The sequence below is a fragment of the Nothobranchius furzeri genome, chromosome 5, assembly GCF_043380555.1.
Source record: "Nothobranchius furzeri strain GRZ-AD chromosome 5, NfurGRZ-RIMD1, whole genome shotgun sequence".
Classification (NCBI taxonomy): domain Eukaryota; kingdom Metazoa; phylum Chordata; class Actinopteri; order Cyprinodontiformes; family Nothobranchiidae; genus Nothobranchius; species Nothobranchius furzeri.
Window position 1 is genome coordinate 17,100,059 of NC_091745.1, and position 20,820 is coordinate 17,120,878.

Here is a 20,820-nt window from a genome sequence, read left to right on the forward strand (position 1 = left end):
CCAGTGCAAGGGTTGCTTTAGCCCCCCCCCCCCCCAACGCAGTTGTGTTTCATTAGCGAACACATAGAACATACCATGGACGAATATTAAAGCGTCATGTGTCTGAGTTGAGCTGCGTCCTCACCTCCGCTGTTGCACAGCTGTCCGGCATGCGTACTCTTCTCTCTCCCACCAGTTGCGCCAACGCCAATAGAATCAGCCACAGCTTATTGCTGTAGAGCTCCAGGGTGACATCTGTGCCGTACTACGTGGCTGCACTGCGCTGGACTCCTGCTGACTCTTGGCTGCACCTCCACCTGGCTCACCTTGCCTCCTTATAATAACGTCATCTTCCCCTCACTCCCAGTGATCGTGGTGAACAGGAAATCTTACTTCCTGCAGTCAATTTCTCTGACTGCTCTTCTCCCGAGTGGTGAGTCTGCTCATGCTCGTGTGCATGCACGTTAACGACTCGTTTTTCCCACTGAGAAACTCTGAGAGTGCACGTGGGGGGGGGGGGGGGGGGGGGTCAAGGAGAGTGCTGTTAATCATTGCCTCTGTGCCGCTCAGGCGATGCCTTTTTTTCAGATATTTATTTCTAACAGGAAGTCTGATTGAAAAAAAATCTCCACCCAGAGCGTTCCTCCGCTTGAATGTTTTTCAATATAAGATGATCATAGTTCTTAGAGGCGGAAGAAGACTATGAGCTTATCTTAGTTTGTCAGGGGTTAATATTTATTAATTGCTGAATGAAAGAATTTCCTTTCTCTTTCTTTCTACTTTACTTCTGTATTTGCAGACTAAGTGTATTCTCCCAGATCAGTTAAAGACACATGACTGCTCGTGTTGTCTTTACAGGAGCAGCTTTCATGCAAATGACACACACTCGGAGATATCTGGCAAACTCGGCAGCAGCAAAATACACAGTTGAAACCTTTTCTGCTTCTGAAAATCCTGTATTTATAAACTCTTCCTTCAGCCAGAGTAAACTTCCAGCTTAAGTTCAAATCCAACAGAACTAAAACTCTCTGGTTCATGGGACAAAAATCAGGTTTGTCTGCTTTTGTGGTGTGTGTGTGTGTGTGTGTGTGTGTGTGTGTGTGTGTGTGTGTGTGTGTGTGTGTGTGTGTGTGTGTGTGTGTGTGTGTGTGTGTGTGTGTGTGTGTGTGTGTGTGTGAGCATTGTGGTGAGGTGTTGCTATACAAGTAAATTAAGTCAGCAGCTGTCAGAAGGCTGGGTTTTGTCCGACAGGCACTCCTTGTTGTTTCCAGTAGTGAATGGTTGTCACGGGGTGGAGTTCACTTCCATCATGAGGATCGAGCTGCTTACCTGTGGAGTCCTGCTCCTGGCCCTCTCGGCTCCAGGTGAGTCTCGCACCTGCATCTTTACTTATATGACAACAGTTAATAACGCAGAAGAAAAGAAAACATTTATTTTCATAAGGATGAATAACTTAAATATTTCAGTGTTGTTTTGGCCGCCATCTTGGTTTTAGTCTTAGCCTTTTGGACAAAAATGCTTTTTGGGTTTAGTTAGTTTTAGTCGACTAAAACAGAAAAGTTTCAGTCAACAAATATTTTGGTTTTTAGTTTTACAAACCCTTAAACAGTGTACTAGTCTTCAACTGAATAATTAGCAGGTCACACACGTGCTGAGCTGCTGCAGTGAGTTTCATACCAACACCTTTTATTTTGGGGCTAAAGGAGATCTCACACAATCTCAGCTGCCCCAGATTTTGCCCAGTTTAACAATAATCTGTGCTTTTCTTTATTGATCATCTCTATACTGTACATAATGAATCTATTGATGCAAATCTGTGCATCTTTCAGTATAATTTATGATTTTCTTTCCTGAGTGAACATTTGGAGCATATTCTACACAACATTTAAATATAAATAAAACATGTCTGTTGGATTTATAGTTTATGAATATTCAGACCTCCAACATAGTGTCTTTAAATGTATAATACTGACCAACCCCCCCACCCCCCACCCCCCCCCCCAGGCAAAGTCCTCCTACTAAAATGCATTAATGTTTTTTCCAAAGACCTACAGTGCTGTGAGCCAACAGAGCTCATATACATAACCAGTAACAGTGATGTTACTGCACACTCCCTCAGGTTGTGTCCTGTATCTGCAGCCACAGCAGTGTTTAAATGCTCATAACCATTTAGAAGATCTGTTATTAGAAACCAGGTGGCAGAAACTTGACACACACCTGCTTTTTCCATCTTCGCCGCCTAGAAAGGACCAAGCCGCTAGTGTCGCAAGCTCACTTAGATACTGTGGTACACGCTTTTGTTGCTTCTCGGCTAGACTACTGTAACTCCCTCTACTCCGGAGTAAGCAAGGCTGCCCTGGCTCGGCTCCAGGTTGCACAAAATGCTGCAGCCAGATTCCTGACAGGCACAAGAAAGCACCAACATATCACGCCTGCACTGGCTTCCAGTATCTTTCCGTGTCAGTTTCAAGATACTTGTCTTTGTTTTTAAGTCTCTGCAGGGTTGTGCCCCCTACCTATCTCTCTAATCTACTCGTCCGTTACACTCCACCACGAACACTTAGGTCTTCACAGCAAGGCCTGCTAGTCGTCCCATGCGTGAGATGCTCCACTAGAGGAGGTGGAGCTTTTTCAGCTGTGGCCCCTAAACTGTGGAATGACCTTCCACTCGTGGTCAGAAAATCACCCTCACTGTTGGTTTTTAGTGGTCAGTTAAGACTCACTTTTATACAGTGGTGTTCCCTAAGCCCGTGAGTTAGTTTCTGGTTCATTTCGTAAATGATTATCTGGTTGTATCTTTACTTTATTATTTTGTTTTTATCAACATTTTTTTATTTCATCTCTAGTATTAATTATGGCTATGTATATTTTATGGCTGGCCATCAGTGTTGGGAGTAACGTGGTACAAAAGTAATTAATTGCTATAATGCATTGCTTTTTGCTGTAATGTGGTAATGTAAGGCATTACAGGGAAAGAAAATGGTAATATTTACTCGTTACAATTGTCAGTAACGCAGTAATTACAACGCATTTTTAAACCCAGAATCAAGATGGGGGTTTCCTAAAAATTCAAATTGCGGAAAGCCTGAAAAAAGATCCAGTATCTACATATATGACATCATTTATGGACTCAGCTTTGCGGGCGTTCTATGAGCAGAGAGGACGCAGCGGTAACAGCTCAAATACTCCAGCTGCGTCCTGCGCACGGCCGCTGTTATATTCACAAAATCGCTCCACCAAAACAAAGTAATTCGTTTGATCACCCCAGAAGTCAGTCTCACATCCAGGGCCGTATCAAGGCATTTGGGGACCAAGGCAAATATAGGCGTGGAGCCCCCACCACCTCACTCCCTGCTCAGTTAATATTAGATGTCAGCATGCTGAGAGTACAGATTGTTGTTGCTTTTATTTAACAAACAATCATTTTAAAGCACTGTTATTATATCTGACTGTTTTTAACAGCAATCCTAGCTCAGACACCACATCACCTTCCACATATATGTCATGTGTGCTGGTGAGTGAAGCGGAGGTGAGGATCCACACGCGGGTGAAGTAGGTAGGCAGGCAGACACGAACAATTAAAGGCTTTTAATGAGGAACACGCTGACACTGAAACAATGAACCGACAAAAGACACAGAACTGAGAGGGTTTAAATACGTGAGGGCTGGGAGCTTGGGTGATTAGAAAACGAGAAGCAGGTGGGAGCAATCAACAGAGACACATGACTGAACAGAATGGGGAGACAGGACAGGGCGTGACAAAATGTCATGAGCTCACCGAGCGTCAGATTCCCAGATTCATATTGAAGTTGTTTTGGTGAAAGTAACTTAAAGTAATGCAAAAGTAGTGTAATGCCTTACATTTTAAAATCAGTAATATTGTAATGTAATGAATTACTTTAAAATGACGGTAACAAGTAATAAATAATGCATTACAGTTTGGAAGTAACTTGCCCAACACTGCTGGCCATTGCTTGGGTCTGTAGTGCTTTAATTTCTGCGGGAGTGTTCAGCCCTTTGGTTTGCCGTGGTGGAAGGAAAGTGCTTTATAAATAAAGGCTGATGATGATGATGATGATGATGATGATGATGATGATGATGACATTGCTTAAAATTTTCATCTTTAACATGTTCAGATAAAACGTGATAAAACGGTCATTTCTTTCATTTATCTGCCCAAGAATGTCACATTTTAATGAAGCACACAATCAGGAAACATGTTAACATTTGGAATAAATTCAAACGTAGCCTCATGACTTCTCGTATTTCTAACTGTTTACTTCTTCAAGTGGCTGTGATGAGCCACGACAGAGAAGCGCTCTTCTTATGCTGAGCAGATTGTGCCCTGCTGCTGCTTTATGATGGCTAGAAGACGGAAACCGCAGCGGTGCTGTTACTTAAAGCTTTTGTAAGACAGCAAATGTGCATTCTGAGCATATTTTTGCCCAGTCTCCTCTCATTAACAAAAATTCGTGCTTGTTTCAAATGTTTTAGTCTATTTTTTGCTCATCAGTGTTTCATTTTCGTCATGAGAAAAAAGGGCGTAGACAAAATCATTTAGCCACCATTTTTGACAAAAACAGCACTCAAGGACTTTGGATAAGACATCCTGACCGCCAGTTTCTGTTTCGGAGTGCCAGATGCGTTTCAGAGATGATAACCCTTCTGCTGAAACCTACATGAAGAAAACCCCATAGAATCGGTTCTGACTCTTACGGTTGTTGTACTCATTTTTTATGGCAGACACTTTTCACAGATTATTTGATGTTGTTGATCAGAGTGAACACCACACAGGCAGCAGATTGTAGAAGAAAGTAGTCGAGTGTGGAAAGTGGTCAGTGTATCCTCCAGCAGTCTAAGCCTATAGCAGCATAACTACAGAGACAACTCTGGATAACCTAGCCTTTTAGATGGAGGCATGTTGGAGGCAGGGCAAGGGAGAGCCGTCTTTACCGACTGTACACTCAACCTCCCTCTACTCCCCCACTTGTCCAGATCTAGGCTACCATCAGATTTTAACCATAGGCCCTATCAAATAAAAATGTTTTAAGCCTAGTCTTAAAAGTAGACAAGGTGTCTGCCTCACGGACTAAAGCTGGGAGTTGGTTCCACAGGAGAGGAGCCTGATAACTAAAAGATCTGCCTCCCATCCTAATTTTAGATATTCTGGGAACCACCAGTAAACCTGCAGTCTGAGAGCGAAGTGCTCGGTTAGGAACGTATGGAACAATCAGATCACTGATGTATGATGGAGCTTGATTATTAAGAGCTTTATATGTGAGAAGAAGGATCTTAAAATCTATTCTGAATTTAACAGGCAGCCAATGTAGGGAAGCCAAGACAAGAGAGATATGATCTCTCTTTTTAATTCTCATCAGAACTCTAGCTGCAGCATTTTGGACAAGCTGAAGACTTTTAACTACATTCTGTGGACTTCCTGAGAGTAACGAATTACAGTAATCCAGTCTTGATGTAATAAATGCATGAACTAGTTTTTCAGCATCACTCCTGGAAAGTATGCTTCTAATCTTAGCAATATTCCAGAGGTGGAAAAAGGAAATCCTACAAACCTGTTTAACCTGGGATTCGAATGACATGTCCTTGCCAAAAATAACACCAAGGTTCCTTACTTTGTTCTCAGAGATTAATTAAATGTCATTCAGGTCAGGTGATTGACTAAGCAGTTTCCTTTTCTGAATTTCAGGTCCAAAGATGAGAAATTCAGTCTTGTCTTGATTTTGAAACAAACATTTTTGAGTCATCCAATTTTTTATGTCCTCAAGACAAGCCTGTAACTAACTGATTAGGTTAATCAGGGTTAATGGATTAATATAACTGAGTATCGTCAGCATAACAGTGGAAGTTTATCCCATGCTGTCCAATGATTTTACCAATTGGGAGCATATATATAGTAAAAAGAATTGGTCCAATCACTGAACCCTGTGGTACTCCACAAGTAACCCTGGAGCATGAAGAAGATTTGTCATGTACATTTACAAAATGAAATCTATCAGACAGGTAGGATTTAAACCAGCCTAACGCTGTTCCTTTGATCCCTACAACATGTTCAAGCCTTTCTACAAGAACATTGTGATCAACTGTGTCAAAGGCAGCACTGAGATCTAACAAGACTAGAACAGACACAAGATTCTTATCTGAGCCCATGAGAACATCATTTGTAACTCTCACTAATGCAGTTTCAGTGCTGTGATACTCTCTAAAACCAGACTGAAATTCCTCAAACAGAGCATTAGTGTTTAAATGCTCACATACTTGGATGGCCACTATTTTCTCCAGGACTTTGGATAAAAATGGAAGGTTAGATATTGGTCTATAATTCATTGGGTCATCTGGATCCAGAGAAGGCGGAGGTTTGATTACAGCAACCTTAAAATCCTGTGGTGCATATCCATTCACTAAGGATAGATTGATTATATCTAGAATGGGGCAGAAACCAAAGGAAATGCATCTTTAAATAATTTGGTTGGGATTGGATCTAAAATGCAAGTTGAAGGTTTAGATGAAGCTAATATTTTATAACTCTGAAAGCTCAACTGGATCAAAATGGTTCAAACACAGATGAGTTCTACAGTCACCTCTGATGCTGCCTCACTTACTGAGGAAGAAGAAATCACATTAGGGAGGATGCTAATGATTTTGTTTCTAATAGAATTAATTTTACTTGTGAAAAATCCTATAAAGTCGTTGCTGCTGAGGGCTAAGGGAATAGATGGCTCAGAGCTATGATTCTGTGTAAGTTTGGCAACTGTACTGAAAAGAAATTTTGGATTATTCTTATTCTCCTCAATTAGCGATGAAAAAAAGCAGTTTCTAGCTTGTCGAAGCTTATTTTTATGAAGCACGAGACTATTTTCCAGGATAAGTAGGACTCCTCCTAGTGTGTAGAGTGCCACGTTCTCTCCAATTTTCAAGAGTTTTGTTTTAAAGTTTGTAAATGAGAATTAAAAGGGAGCCAACTTCCTGTCCCTAATTACCTTCTTTTTTAAAGGGTCAACGTCATCTAATGCCACATGTAAAGAATTAATATTATGAACTACATCAACTAAATAAATAAAATATAAAGTCATAAAATCATAATGAAAGAGATTAACATTAAAAAAATTAAAGTCATAAAATAATAAAATTTCATAAACAGATGAAAGATTATTACAAATTTGATTTAAAATAAGAAAATAAAAGGTTTAGGTAAACGCATCTTTAAATAAAAGGGTCTTTAGCTGTTTTTTTAAAAGCGTCCAGACTGTCAACGCCATGTAAGGATAAAGGAAGATCATTCCAAAGTCGGGGTGCAACAGTCTGGAAGGAGCGATCACCTCAACTTCTATATCTGGTCTTTGGAAATTCTCGAATATCACTGTGTGTTTCTCCTATATGATATACTTAACTAAAGTTTTTTTTATCATAACAACCAACTATTTATACAGGACAATCATGAAGCTAAAACGATGTGCATCCCACAGTATTTAGATTGGAATGCAATTTCAATTTTATTTTTGTCAATTGTCTTGGTTTCTGTTTTATTGTTTAAGTGACACTTCAATGTGACAGCAGCTAAGAAAAAACAAACAAATTCAACAAACACAGTTTTGTCAAATTGCTAAATCAATAAAAATTGTTAAATAACTCAAAAAAAGCACTTTAATATTGTATCTAAAATTATGACATTACTGAACTGTCTGAGTATATTCACCTTTGTTAATAAAAAATGTCCATGTTCAACAATTACTGCCCAACACAGTGATAACTAAATAACAAAACTACCACAAAGTTGACTTTTTTTCTTAAACAGAATTAAACCTTTTTAGGTAAACCTGAGAGTAAACTTATAATGTACTATCAGAATGCTTTAGAGCATTTACAGACACATAAATCATCTCTGGTCAAACAAAAAAAAAAAAAAAAAAAGAAAGGGTTTTGTTCTTTTACTTTTTCATTCCAGATATTCTTCTGGTACACACCATGAGTTAAAACTCAAAACAACATAAACAGCAGTAGATGTTCTGTTTCATCTTCAGAGAAGCACCTGCACTAACTGTAATCTCTCAGAATGGAAATGTGTTCTGCTGAAAGAAGGTAGAACCGGTTTAACTGCACACCGAAAGTTCTTTTGACCACTGCACTGTCGACAGTTTCACCCACTAGAATCTAAACTATGAATCAGTGCCAGCTCAGAGCAAATTGCAAGTTAGAGACTCCCATGAACCATTGTTTAGAGAAACATAACAGAAATTTATTAAAAAAAATTTATTTTACACATACATAAATTATTTAGGCTTTTAGCTTAATCCAGAGAAAACTATGAATTCTAATGCCGGTTCTGACACAGAGGAAACGTTAAATGTTTATAATTATACTTATGATAGACCAGATCCATAAAGTTATGAGTTTACTGCACGCCCCAGAGAGCAGAGACATTCCAGAGGGAGAAACAATCGGCCAAAGCAGAGAGATTGTGGAGAAGCGGGGGAGCAGCAGGTGAGTTTACGATGTTGGCTAAAACTCGTGGGCTAACATCACAATATTGTACAGATTACTATCATGTACCAGACAATTAAAATAGTATTGGTCAGTTAATTTAATATTAATACTAGACAATAATAAACTAATGAGCGTCTGCCAGCTGTCTCATACTCGTTAATATCCGTTCACGTAACGTAGTTTAGCACATTAGAGAGAGACGCCTGTGATCCGGTTCTGGAGCTCCTGCAGGCTTCTGTGAGCTGGATCCGACCCAGACACCATGAGAGCCAGTCGAGCTGGTATTTCAAAAAGCTGCACATGATCGTCTCCTGGAGGTCTGCAGTGGTTCTAATCTGGTTCCGACCCAGAAACCAGCTCGACTGGCCCACTGAGCCGCGCGTCTCTTCTGGTGGTCGATTTTGACCTGGTTCTGACGGTGATCTGAGTTCCAGAAAACTTGGCGCAGGTGGTCCAAATGCTGCTCGACGGAGCAGCTGGTGACCAATATGTTGTCTAAATAGATGAAAATGAAGGACAGGTTGCACAAAACGAAATCCGCTGGAACGTCTGTGTTGTGCCTTTGACACCAAAGGGCATGCATAAAAATTCAAAAAGGCAAAATGACGTGATAACAGTGGATTTAGGAACGCCGTCAGTGTTCACAGGAACTTGGTGATAACCCTGCACCAAAACTACCCTGAAAAAATGTCCATCCCAGCTAGGTGAGCAGAAAAATTTTGGATGTGGGGGATGGGGTACCGATCATTTGTTGTTATGTTGTTAAGGTGAAGGAAGTCCCCACAGGTACACCACTGCCCTTCAGCTTTGGGCGCCATGTGCAACGTCGAGGCCTATGGGCCTGCACACAGTGCCTAAGCGTTCCATGTTAGCAAACTCCAAGCGATGAGCACATGAAAAAACTGGGGGGCCCAATGTGGGTACGATGTTCAACACCGTGCTTAGCAACAGAGCTAGTGAAGGTGCATAGGCTCTTGGGTTCAATTAAAATGGGGAATTCAGACAACGCTTGCTGAAAAACATGGCCAGCTAAAAGGAAATGTGCATGCATTACTGCCTCTGCCCCCTGTGAAACACAAAGCATGGAAACCAAAGAAATCAGCCAAACGTTTGTTAGCAACATCAACCAGAACATTGAGCACAGAGGAAATCAGTGCCTAAAATAGGAGCTGAACTTGCGGCTTTAATAAAGTTCCACTGAAAGTCACGTTTATTAAGGCACACAACCACCAACCTTTCACCAAGTTAGCTGTGGCTAACAGAGGCCTAGCTGCAGCCCTCTGCTAACCTATCGGCCACAGTCGAGGAAGTGAGGATCCTTTCAAAACCAGAATCCACCAAAAACTGTCTCCTCGAGTCGCCAACAGCTGCCATTGCTATCACGTGCTAGCAGTAATCCCTCTGCTTCAGCACTAAGGAGTTTGTGAGGCTGGCTTGCACCAGAGCCAGGAGTCATCGCAGGAATAATAATAATAATAATAATACATTTTATTTCAAAGCGCCTTTCAGGACACCCAAGGTCACTTTACACAAAACACGTAATAAAATACAATAAAACAATAATAAAACCCAAAGAAGAAAAAACAGAGAGAAACATTTCAATAAAATCAGAGGTTGTAGGCAGATTTAAACATGTGTGTTTTGAGTTTTGTTTTGAAAAGGGTAAAACTGTCGACGTTCCTGATGTCTGGGGGAAGTGAGTTCCAGAGTCGAGGAGCAGAGCGGCTGAAAGCTCTGCTCCCCATGGTAGCGAGACGGGCAGAAGGAACCGCAAGATGGATGGAAGAAGAAGATCTGAGTGAACGGGACGGGGTGTGAATACTTATAAGGTCTGAGATATATGGAGGAGAGAGGTTGTGGATTGCTTTGAAGGTATGGAGGAGAATTTTGAAGATGGACCTGAATTTAACTGGGAGCCAGTGAAGCTGCTGGAGAACCGGCGTGATGTGGTGAAAGGAAGGGGTTCTGGTGATAATACGGGCTGCTGAATTCTGGACCAGTTGCAGTTTATGAAGGAGTTTGTTGGGAAGACCATAAAGAAGTGAATTGCAATAGTCGATACGGGAGGTGACGAGGCTGTGGACGAGAATGGCGGCAGTGTGAGGGGTCAGTGAGGGACGGAGACTGTTAATGGAACGTAGATGGAAGTATGTTGACCGAATTAAGTTATTAATGTGAGCCTGAAAAGAAAGTGAGCTGTCGAGAATGACACCCAGACTCTTGACGTGAGGTGAGGGGGAGACTGTGGCGCTGTCAATAGTTAAAGAAAAGCTGTCAGATGTTGAGAGGGTGGAGTTAGTGCCAACAAGAAGAAGTTCAGTTTTATTGCCGTTGAGTTTGAGGAAATTAGAGGTGAACCATGATTTGATTTCAGAGAGGCAGAGTGTAAGGGAGGATGGTGGGAGAGTTGAGTTGGGCTTACTGGAAATGTAGAGCTGGGTGTCATCTGCAAAGCAGTGAAACTGGATATTGAATTTGCGGAAGATTTTGCCGATAGGGAGGAGATAGACTATGAAGAGGAGGGGCCCCAGGACAGAGCCCTGGGGCACACCTGACTTGACTGGGGAGGGTTCTGAGGTAAAGGATTTTAACTGGATGAACTGAGTGCGGCCAGTAAGGTAAGATAAGGAAGAGGCGCATGAAGAGGAATCTGTCACCTTAAGAACCAAGCAGGGATAGCATGCTCTCCATCATCTCCAGAGCTGTGCCATCACCCAAGCTGATGGGGGAAATCTGCCTCGGAAAGGGAGAAACGTCTTCCCAGAAGCTGCTTCAGAGATGTGCATTTTCGTTGAGCTGGAGGATCCTGAATCAAGCTCATGGCCTGGCGGGTGGACAAAGTAACCAGTGATGCAACCATGTGGTGGTATTTCGTGTCGTCAGCAGAAATTCCACGCAGGGCAAACTGCGCTTCAGTGTGAGCAAACCAAGACTGAGGATCATGCTGCCTAAAGTCTGGAAGCTTAATGGCAAACAAATAAGAAAACTGCTGTTCTGGCGCGGGTCCGGTTGTGTTCAGCGGGGCGGGGCAGCTGACTCTTTGTTCGCAAACATATCCATTCACAGGGATATGTGGATAATGTGGAGGAAGGACGACAAGGTAGGTCTGCTCACATTGTTTATTCACTCCAAGTAAATCCGCACGACGGATTACAACACACAAAATGCATGTCAAACACGTCTCCTCCCAACAACGTTGATATGGCTGTAACAGCGCCATGAAAAAAAAGCTATTAGACAACAAAATGTGCGATGCACTGCTCCGTGAGCGGAGTTTAGTTTGCTGAACTCCAGCACCCCCTCTCCCGCCCCAGCTTGCTACTAACGCCATAACACTTTCATAACCAAAGGAAACCCCAGATGTGTACTCACCAAGAAAATACTTTTCAGATTGTCACATCTACTACTTTTACTCCCAGCCGCGAACATTTTCTCCCTTTTAATTTTTGCCGGCATAAACATCAGTGTATGATGTCTGGTTAGGAACAGCTTGTTCAAACAGCAGCTGGCTCCGGACTCTGATTGGTTCTTGTTGAGCGTTGCAGCATCAGCAACGTTGAACTCGAAGAAAGAAAAGATGGGACCAAGAATGCTTTCCTCTGGTGTCTTTATTTTAGAACTGCGACACACACACATTTTTAACACCGACACCAGAGACCACGTTCTCCTCAATGACCGTTACGCCATGATGCAGTGTGCGTGCCCCTCTGGTGGTGAAAAACTAAAAGCACAACCTTCTCAATAACACTTCAGTTTACACATCTTAGAACATGAGTTCACAAATTTGAACATCCCAACAGTTCTTTTCTCATCTAGTCCCATCTCTTCCATTAGCTGATTCTTTATTCCGGTTTCACAACTTTTTTTGTTTTTGTTGTCGTCTCGTATTCGTCAACAAAAATGCTGGCCAATATTCGTCATAACTGAGTCTTTATTGGTGTGTATGTTTTTGTTTTTTGTGTTTCATTTTAGTCAGTGAAAATTTATTCGTCATGAAAAAAAAAAACCCCGAAAGTATTTAGTCAACAAAATTCACACTGGTTGTAATGCTGGTGTCATGACTTCAAATTGTCACAACCTGTCCTGTCTCCCCATTCTGTTCAGTCCTGTGTCCGTGTTAATTGCTCCCACCTGCCTCTCATCTCCCAATCACTCAAGGTCCCAGCTCCTCATGCATTCAAACCCTCCCAGTTCTGTGTTCCTTGTCTGTCCATTATTTCAGTGTCAGCATTATCTTTATTAAAACCTTCCTAAAACGTCATCACCAGCCTGCCTGTCTCTCTCACCTGCTCACCTTCACGTGACACGAATGGTGTTTTTCTTTTTGGGACACTAGCAGTTTGTCGTAAAGCGGAAGTGGTAGCAGCTGGCTGTTTCTCCTTCTCTGATATTATTGAGCGGAGAACCTTTCACACCAGTGGTGTTGTGTTGCTAAATACATGAGTATGTAATGAGTGGAGGACCTACGGAAGTGCAGCAGTTTGGTGAGACCGACAACCGGATGGTCCAATGGTTGCTGTCAGTCTGAAAAGTGTTATTGGCAGGTGTTTTCAGACAAATATGAGATATATTTATAGCTATACTATGTTAGAACATTGTTAAGAGGCATTGAAAAAAATAAAAACTTTAAGTTAATGTGTCTGTTTACCAAAGTTGCAGCTTTAATGCAACAAACGTAAAATTATTAAGTAAAAATTTGTTTAAAATACTGAAAAAAATCAACAAATTAATCCTGAATGCATTATTTTGTGGAGTTTCAAATGTTGAAACTTTAGTTCTCTCTCTTTGTTGAGGTAAAATTCTGGAGTCGAGGAAGTTTCTCAAACCTTCATTAGCTCTTTGGGTCATTTTATGTCGTCTTACGAGGTTTTTCCTCACCTTTACTTTTGCACAATTTACAAAGCTTAAATGTTATTGTGAGAAACAGAAGCATGAACTCCTGTTTCAAACACTTTTTCTTCTGGCAGCCAGGTCACATGACCTGGTTAACCTGTCTGCCCCAAAACAACTCCTTAGTATCAACTGACAATTAAATTGTGTTTTAATTAAACTACTTCTAAAAAGGTTTTATGATGCTGTGAAAGATTACGGGCTGGGGGGATTTATCTCAGAGAAACGTTCATGTTGGTTCTGTTTGTTGACAGTTTTGTTAAAATTGTTCTGATCTTCTTTGTTTGCCGTTTTTCCTACAGGAAGTTATGCACAGATAAGTGGTGAGTTCTCTTTCTGTTTCCGTTATTGTTTCCTCTGTTATACAAATCTAATTCAAACATTTTCAAATATCTGAAATCTTAATGAATTACACTGGTTAATAAATCAGGACTGAAAACCTGTCTGCGATTCACCAGGATTTGTTTAGCAGTATTTCAGTTTTTTTCTTCTTTTTTTTTTCAAGAATAAAATCGGTTATTTTTTTTGACCTGCAGTTTTTTGGTTTTTATCTTCTTTGACTTGTGCTATTTAACTCTAAGCATAACTAAAAATGTTATTTGCAAACTCAAATGAGGCTAAATTATCTAAAGAAGATGCAGGAAACATTTTTTTAAACCCACTGATATAGTAAACCTCCAGCCATCCATTTTCCAAACCCGCTTTGTCCATGTAGGGTCGCGGGGGGTGCTGGTGCCTATCTCAAGCGGTCAACGGGCAATCAGGCAGGGCACACCCTGGACAGAGAGCCAGTCCATCGCAGGTCAACACAGAGACACACAGGACAAACACACACACACACACACACACACACACACACACACACACACACACACACACACACACACACACACGGACAATTTAGACAGACCAGTCAACCTAACAGTCATGTTTTTGGACTGTGGGAGGAATGCACAGGGGCGTGTCCAGGGAGTGGCCTGGGGTGACACATGCCACCCTTAGAATCTGATTGGCCACCCCAGGTGCCACCCTACTAAGTTCCAGTTTAAATTGACTTTGCATTGTCGACAAAAGGCTTGAGTTGTAAACTCCAAAAATAGTGTGTGGTAGCATGCACCTTTCACATTGTCTTCTAGCCCAGGCCTACAGAACCTTTCTGTAGTATTAATATTATTTATTAATTTTTCATATTCACATAAATAGTATTTAGAGCCCCACTCAACTCCAGTTGGTGGCAATAATGCAACAAGAAGTGACTTGCTAACCACCACAAAACTAGAAGATGAATAGAAAAAAATGGTGATTGTGCAATGTGAAACTCCAAAATTCACTAGAAAGTAAATAAATTAATAAACGATTTGTGTAAATAAATAACTAAGCATAACCACTTTTGCCACCCATGCATAAACAAGTGCCCCACATGGGCCACCCCATTTTAAAAGTCCTGGACACGGCTCTGCACATGCACAGGGAGAACATGCAAACTCCATGCAGAAAGATCCCAGGCCGTGAAGAGAACCCCGGACCTTCTTACTGCAAGGCAACAGCTCTAACCACGGCGCCACTGCGCAGCCCGATATAGTAAACCTGAAAACCTAAAGTGTCAGCTTTTGCAGAGCTTTTATATGAGAATATTTCCCTGCAGTTTGTGGCGTCGCTCCACTCAACACAAAAACCAGGATTGTTGGGGGTCAGGATGCGACTGCGGGGGCGTGGCCCTGGCAGGTCAGCCTATTCAAAGGGGGACATTTCTGTGGCGGCTCTCTGATCAACAGCCAGTGGGTTCTAACAGCCGCCCACTGCTTTCCCAGGTAAGTCCTAATCATGTGATCACTTTCCTTCAAATATCTCAGCATCCTGAAAGTATCCAACCTTCTGATTGTTTTTTCTCAGCACCAGCACCGCAAATTTGATTGTTTATCTGGGACGACATACTCAGAAAATCCAGAATCCCAATGAGGTTTCCAGCACAGTGTCCCAGATAATCAAACATCCAAACTACGACAGCCAAACCAACGACAACGACATCACCCTGCTGCAGCTGTCCTCTCCTGTGACCTTCACCAACTACATCACACCCATCTGTCTGGCAGCATCAGGCAGCTACTTCCCCGCTGGGCTGGACAGCTGGGTCACGGGCTGGGGATACATCAGAAGTGACGGTGAGGATCCATGCAGTGGTGCTGTTGCTTCTGTTGTTGTTGTAGTTTGATTAAAACCACACATACAAAGTTAGTTCAGATAAAGACGATGCAGCAAAAGGATAAAGCAGAAGTCAGAGTGAAAACTTCGCATTTCCTTCCACTTGTCAGTTTTCAAAGTCCTAATCAGTTGTTCTCCAGACCTTCTGAAGGTCTTTGGCTTCTCTTCCACTCAATTTCAGTTCTTGTTTCTGACTATTTTTACTTGACCTCAACCAGGCAGGAAAAGGTTCTATAAACAGGCAGTTAACTTGTCATGGAGACACAAATTCTTCCCATTTGTTCTAACTGAGTCTGAAAAACACCAAGCATTACAGTTCCACAGACAGAAAGCAAGACTTGAACTCCAACAAGAGGATCCCTAAAGAACTGCTGGCTGAATTCAACTAAAGTGTATTTCCTGTCCTGGTTCAGGGTTTGTTCCTGTTTAAAGAACCTGTTGAGAATCTAATCATAACCTGGTGAGTTTTTTGTTTCAGACCTAATGCTGTTTTAATTTCTGCCACAACTTGTTGTCTTTCTATTGGACTTAGTTTTCTGCGTGCCTTTCTGGTGGCAAACCACCATGTTGGAGGTCTTTAGATGATCTGGAAAAATATACCATAATACCACTCTCACTTTCACTTCTTTTTCTTCTTTCTCATTCAAAAGTTCGGACAGCACAGCATCTGTTTAGTCCTGTCTTCTGCATCCTCTACCCTCTATCCTACCAGCTAACTCTGTGTCTTCTTTCACCACATCCACAAATGTATTTTTGGTCTTTCTCTCAGCCCGGTGGTTCCAGCCTTGGTATCCCTCTACCTTTGTAATTGCTGTCTCTCTGGACATGTCCAAGCCATCTCAGTCTGGCCTCTCTGACATCATCTCCAGAACATCTAATATGAGTTGTCCCTCTGATGGACTAATTCCTTATTCTATCCATCCTCGTCACTCCCAAAGAGAACCTCAACACAAAAATCTAAACAGTATTACGTAAAAAAAAAAAAAAAACAACAACCAAGAATCTAAAATGAGTTAAAGTTGTTTTTGGTTTTAATGCTCATTTTGTTTATTTAGCAAGTCTTTGCCATCTAGGCTTTCATAATCTGTTTTTTTTTTCTGTCTAGTTCCCCTACCATCCCCTCAGGCACTGCAGGAAGTGAATGTCCCTATAATGTCCAATTATCAGTGCATGGCTGACTACAGCCCAGACCCAATCACAAGCAACATGATTTGTGCTGGTCTGCCTCAAGGAGGAAAAGACTCCTGTCAGGTAGGTTCTGAATGTCAACAGCAACAATCCAGTCCTGGGAGATGAGTATAGAGGCCAAATGTAACATTTAGAAAAACTTATAACAAACAAAAGATGCTCCATGGGTGAAAGCCCGCCTACGTGCCCAAACTTCAGGCCTGGCTTCAGATATATTTATAGGCCAAGACTTCCCTCTCCCCAGCCACTTGGGCCAGCCCTTCTGGGGGAATCCTAAGGCATTCTCTGGCCAGCCGAGTGGCATAGTCCCTCCACCGTGTCCTGGGTCTTCCTTTAGGTCTCCTCCCAGTTGGACGTGCCCTGCCTCACCAGGCAGGTTTCCAGGAGGCAAACTAATCAGATGCCCGAGCCATGTCAACTGACCTACTCCAAGCCGCTCCCGGATGACCAAGCTTCTCACCCTATCTCTAAGGGAGAGCCCAGATACTGCAGAGAAAACTTATTTCAGCCACTTGTATCCGCAGCCTCATTCTTTTGGTCACTACCAAATCTCATGACCATAGGTGAGAATAGGAACATAGATTGATGGGTGAATCAAGAGCTTGGCCTTCCGGCTCAGCTCTCTCTTCACCACGACAGACTGGTACAATGCCGGCATCACTGCAGAGGTAGCACCAATCCGACTGAGCTCCATCAGTCCCTCACTCATGAACAAGACCCTCCTCCACTTGAAGCAGGACCTGATCCCTGACCTGGAGAAGGCATTCTGCCCTTTAGGAGCTGATTCTCTTCCCAGCTGCTTCACACTCAGCTAAGATCTGCAATGTGGACCACTCTCACTCTCTGGGGCACTTTTATTTCAGTCTTAGTTCATGAATAAAACATTATAGTTTAACATTTTTCTACCCCGATTTGTAAAACTTTAAACAAAAGCAGGTTTGTTTATTTTCACATGACCCTTTCACTGTTCTCTCTGACATGTTTAGGGGGACTCTGGAGGCCCATTGGTTGCAAAAAATGTCACTCGGTGGGTCCAAGCTGGAATTGTGGGTTTTGGAAATGGCTGTGCTCAGCCGAACTTCCCGGGAGTCTACACACGTGTATCTATGTACCAGTCCTGGATCAACAGCCAGATCACCGGTGATCAGCCAGGCTACATCAACTACGGGACCGACTCCAAATCAGCAGCTCACGTCATCTCCCTCTCAGTCCCTCTGCTGCTGTCCGTCTTACTCTCACTGTTAGTCCTCTTATGAGCCTCTGTGATGTTAGCTGTGAACTTTTTTAATTTAATGAGCAAAAAATGGAAAGTATTTTATGTTGCTCCAATTGCTCCTCTGGTACCATATTTCAACTGTGCTACCTTGACCCCTCAGCTGATGAGCTCGGTTAAATCACTTGATGTAAAAATTGATGCTTCACACAGTTTTGTTTATCACGTAATTCTGGTTGTGAGTTCTTCATCTTATCACCCAAGACGATAAGCTCAGGGAAAGCCTTTTATTTTCTAGTGGGATTGGAAAACAGTCATCCACGCCTTTGTAACTTCACATTTGGATTATTGCAACTCCCTATTAATAGAGGTTAGTCAGAACACTCTGTCTTGCCTGCTCCTGGTGCTAAATGCTGCATCACGTTTTTTAACTGGCAAAAGAACATTTGAGCGTATTCCTCCAATCATGGCCTCTTTACTTTTGCTCCAACTGATTTTAGAGATGGATTTAAAATACTTTTATTGGTGTTTAAAGGTATAGTTGATTATATTCGGTCACTCTGAGTTTTTCATGCAAGCTGAAAGTGAAAATACTCTTCCACACCTATCTCCTGCATTAGCTTCTGAAGGAAGATATACTGTGAAAATCTAGTACTTGAAAATTCGCGCAGCTCTACGTCATGCTGTGAATAAGCATTCATAGACTCACCAATCTTAATTCACATTGGAGAAGGCTGTTGTATTATCATCCGGTAATTAGCAACAGAAGTCTTGGATACTTTAAGCTAACCGTTAGCGTTAGCAACTTCACCACACGGCAGACGCTTCTGCAGGCTTGTTTTACTTGTGTAGATAAAACATCCATGTTGCAAGTCAGTGGTAGAGTCGCATTGCCGTTATCCAGTTTGGGGTGAGACGTCCAAATATCAGCAAAGGCTCCAAAACCTGCCGTCTGAAGCTCAGCTGTGATGTGGGAACTTTTAGGTTGGAGATAATATGCACCAGTATGTTTGCTGAAGAAGAAGAAGAAGAAGAAGAAGAAATCATTTCTATAGCGCTTCTCAAGTAAAAATTACGAGGTGCTTCACAAAAACAAAAAATGTAAAAAATATAAAAAAGCATTTAGAAAATGGTTAAAAATGTATAATGAGCAAAAAATAGACAATTGTGATAAAAATATGTAAAGAAAGAGAGAGAGTGAACAGGAAAGAGGGAAATCAGTGGATCCTGAGGAAGGTGGAATAGGTGGGGAGAGCAGAATAAAGAGAGTGGTGAAGAAGGTCATACAAAAGTCAGCTTGAACAGGTGAGTCTTCAGCTGCTTTTTAAAGGAGACCACTGAGTCCACTGATCTCAGGCTCAGGGGGAGAGAGTTCCAGATCTGGGGGCCACAGCAGCAGATTATCTGTCACCTTTGGTCTTTAGCCTGGTGCTGCACAACCAGTAGGCTTTGATCACTGGACCTCAGGGACCTGCTGGGGGTGTAGGGACTAAGAAGATCACCAGTGTAAGATGGTGCTTGTTCTCCCTGGGACTGACTTACAAGGCATTCATTCTTACTAGAGACTTCTGCAAATATATTGATTAAGCAAGTCACCCACTCCTTCAAGTCATTAAATGATTTGGCATATGTTAACTTGTCCAGTTTGCTTTAGCCTTATGTCCCCTTCTTCACTCCGGTTAGTTGATCAGCTGTTACAGAGCAAGGCTACAGAGCTTTAGACCTAAAGAGACCAAGCTTTCTCGGTTATGGCTCCATGGTCTTCACCAGACAGTCTTCTGTGGTGGCAGTCTTTAAATCCAAACTTAATTTTATTAGCTGATTTTTAGTTTAGTTGGCATCTGACTGTTATCTTACCATGTATGCTTTGTTTTGTTTTTGTTGTACCTTTTAAATTTGTGCTGTAAAGCCCTTTTGTGGACCACATATTGTTTTTAAAGTGATAAACAAATAAATGATGGTATGGTTTAGATAAATTAAATCAAGTAATCTTTTTTAAAATGTATAATTAAATATTGACATTTTTCAGGAAGTAAATTGTTGGCATAAAGTGTCATGTTAGATTTAGTTTTTTTTAATAATCACTAAATACTCCCAAAACCATACAAAACAATCAAACCAAGTTAAAGTAGATCAAAATCATAATCTTTTTCAGAAATTTAAGATGTAACAAAAAAGCAATAAAACAATCATAAAATCAAAGTAGTAATTAATTTGAACAGAATAAAGATATTTTAGAAACACAATGAAAAAGCAGATATTGTTCAGTAATTCAGGCTGACATGTTTAGTCCCAGTTTGAATAAAATACTTTTCAAATTCATAGTTTTTTATTCTGTAATTAAATCAATAATAAACAGTTGAGTCAGCTTTGAGAGCTTACACATTTGTTTCTTTTGGGTTTAATTAATGAGGATTTAAATATGAATTAATTATAAGGACTGATTGTAGCTATTTTGGTACTCTTTAGGTTCTAGAGAAATTCATCCTGATTTTGTCCTGAAGCTGATGTTTGCTGATGTCTAAGTGGAAAATCTCAGGAAGGATGTATTTGGAATATGTTTGTGAAGTTTCTGAAGTGTAAATACTAAAAGCTTGCATTAATGAAGTCATGAATGATCATTTATATTTAAATGGAATATCACATCTTATTGATGTCTCCTACACATCTTTGGGGGGCGGATCTGTGGTCCCTCACACTCTCTATTGGACGCTTTTATAGAGAAACCTTACATAAACAAGCGTGTGTACACACACAGGTGCTCACATGGTGCTCTCAAAAGTATGGGCTTGGACACGTTCAACACATGTCTTAAGGCTGTGGTTGGCACTAAATGAAATGTGATTTAT

General features: G+C 41.5%; 1 protein-coding gene across 2 annotated transcripts; it reads left to right on the forward strand.

The window, feature by feature from the left end:
* Positions 1–1,229: 1,229 nt before the first annotated feature.
* On the forward strand, positions 1,230–20,578 carry LOC107373897 (trypsin). 2 transcript variants are annotated; one of them, XM_054736659.2, is made up of 7 exons: positions 1,230–1,343; positions 13,671–13,691; positions 14,084–14,170; positions 15,014–15,179; positions 15,262–15,530; positions 16,676–16,821; positions 17,745–20,578. In XM_054736659.2, the coding sequence occupies exons 1-7, from the start codon at positions 1,289–1,291 to the stop codon at positions 18,012–18,014; spliced, it is 1,014 nt and encodes a 337-aa protein (XP_054592634.2). In that variant the 5' UTR covers positions 1,230–1,288; the 3' UTR covers positions 18,015–20,578. The 2 variants fall into 2 exon arrangements, with proteins under 2 accessions (XP_054592634.2, XP_015797523.3); XM_015942037.3 differs by lacking the exon at positions 14,084–14,170.
* The last annotated feature ends 242 nt before the right edge of the window (positions 20,579–20,820 follow it).

Bases quoted from the DNA above. Each gene is read 5' to 3' on its own strand.
- LOC107373897 (XM_054736659.2), top strand. From the start codon at position 1,289: ATGAGGATCGAGCTGCTTACCTGTGGAGTCCTGCTCCTGGCCCTCTCG. The intron at 1,344-13,670 runs GTGAGTCTCGCA...TTTTTCCTACAG, and splicing joins CCTGGCCCTCTCGGCTCCAG to GAAGTTATGCACAGATAAGT. The intron at 15,531-16,675 runs GTGAGGATCCAT...TTTTCTGTCTAG, and splicing joins GGGATACATCAGAAGTGACG to TTCCCCTACCATCCCCTCAG.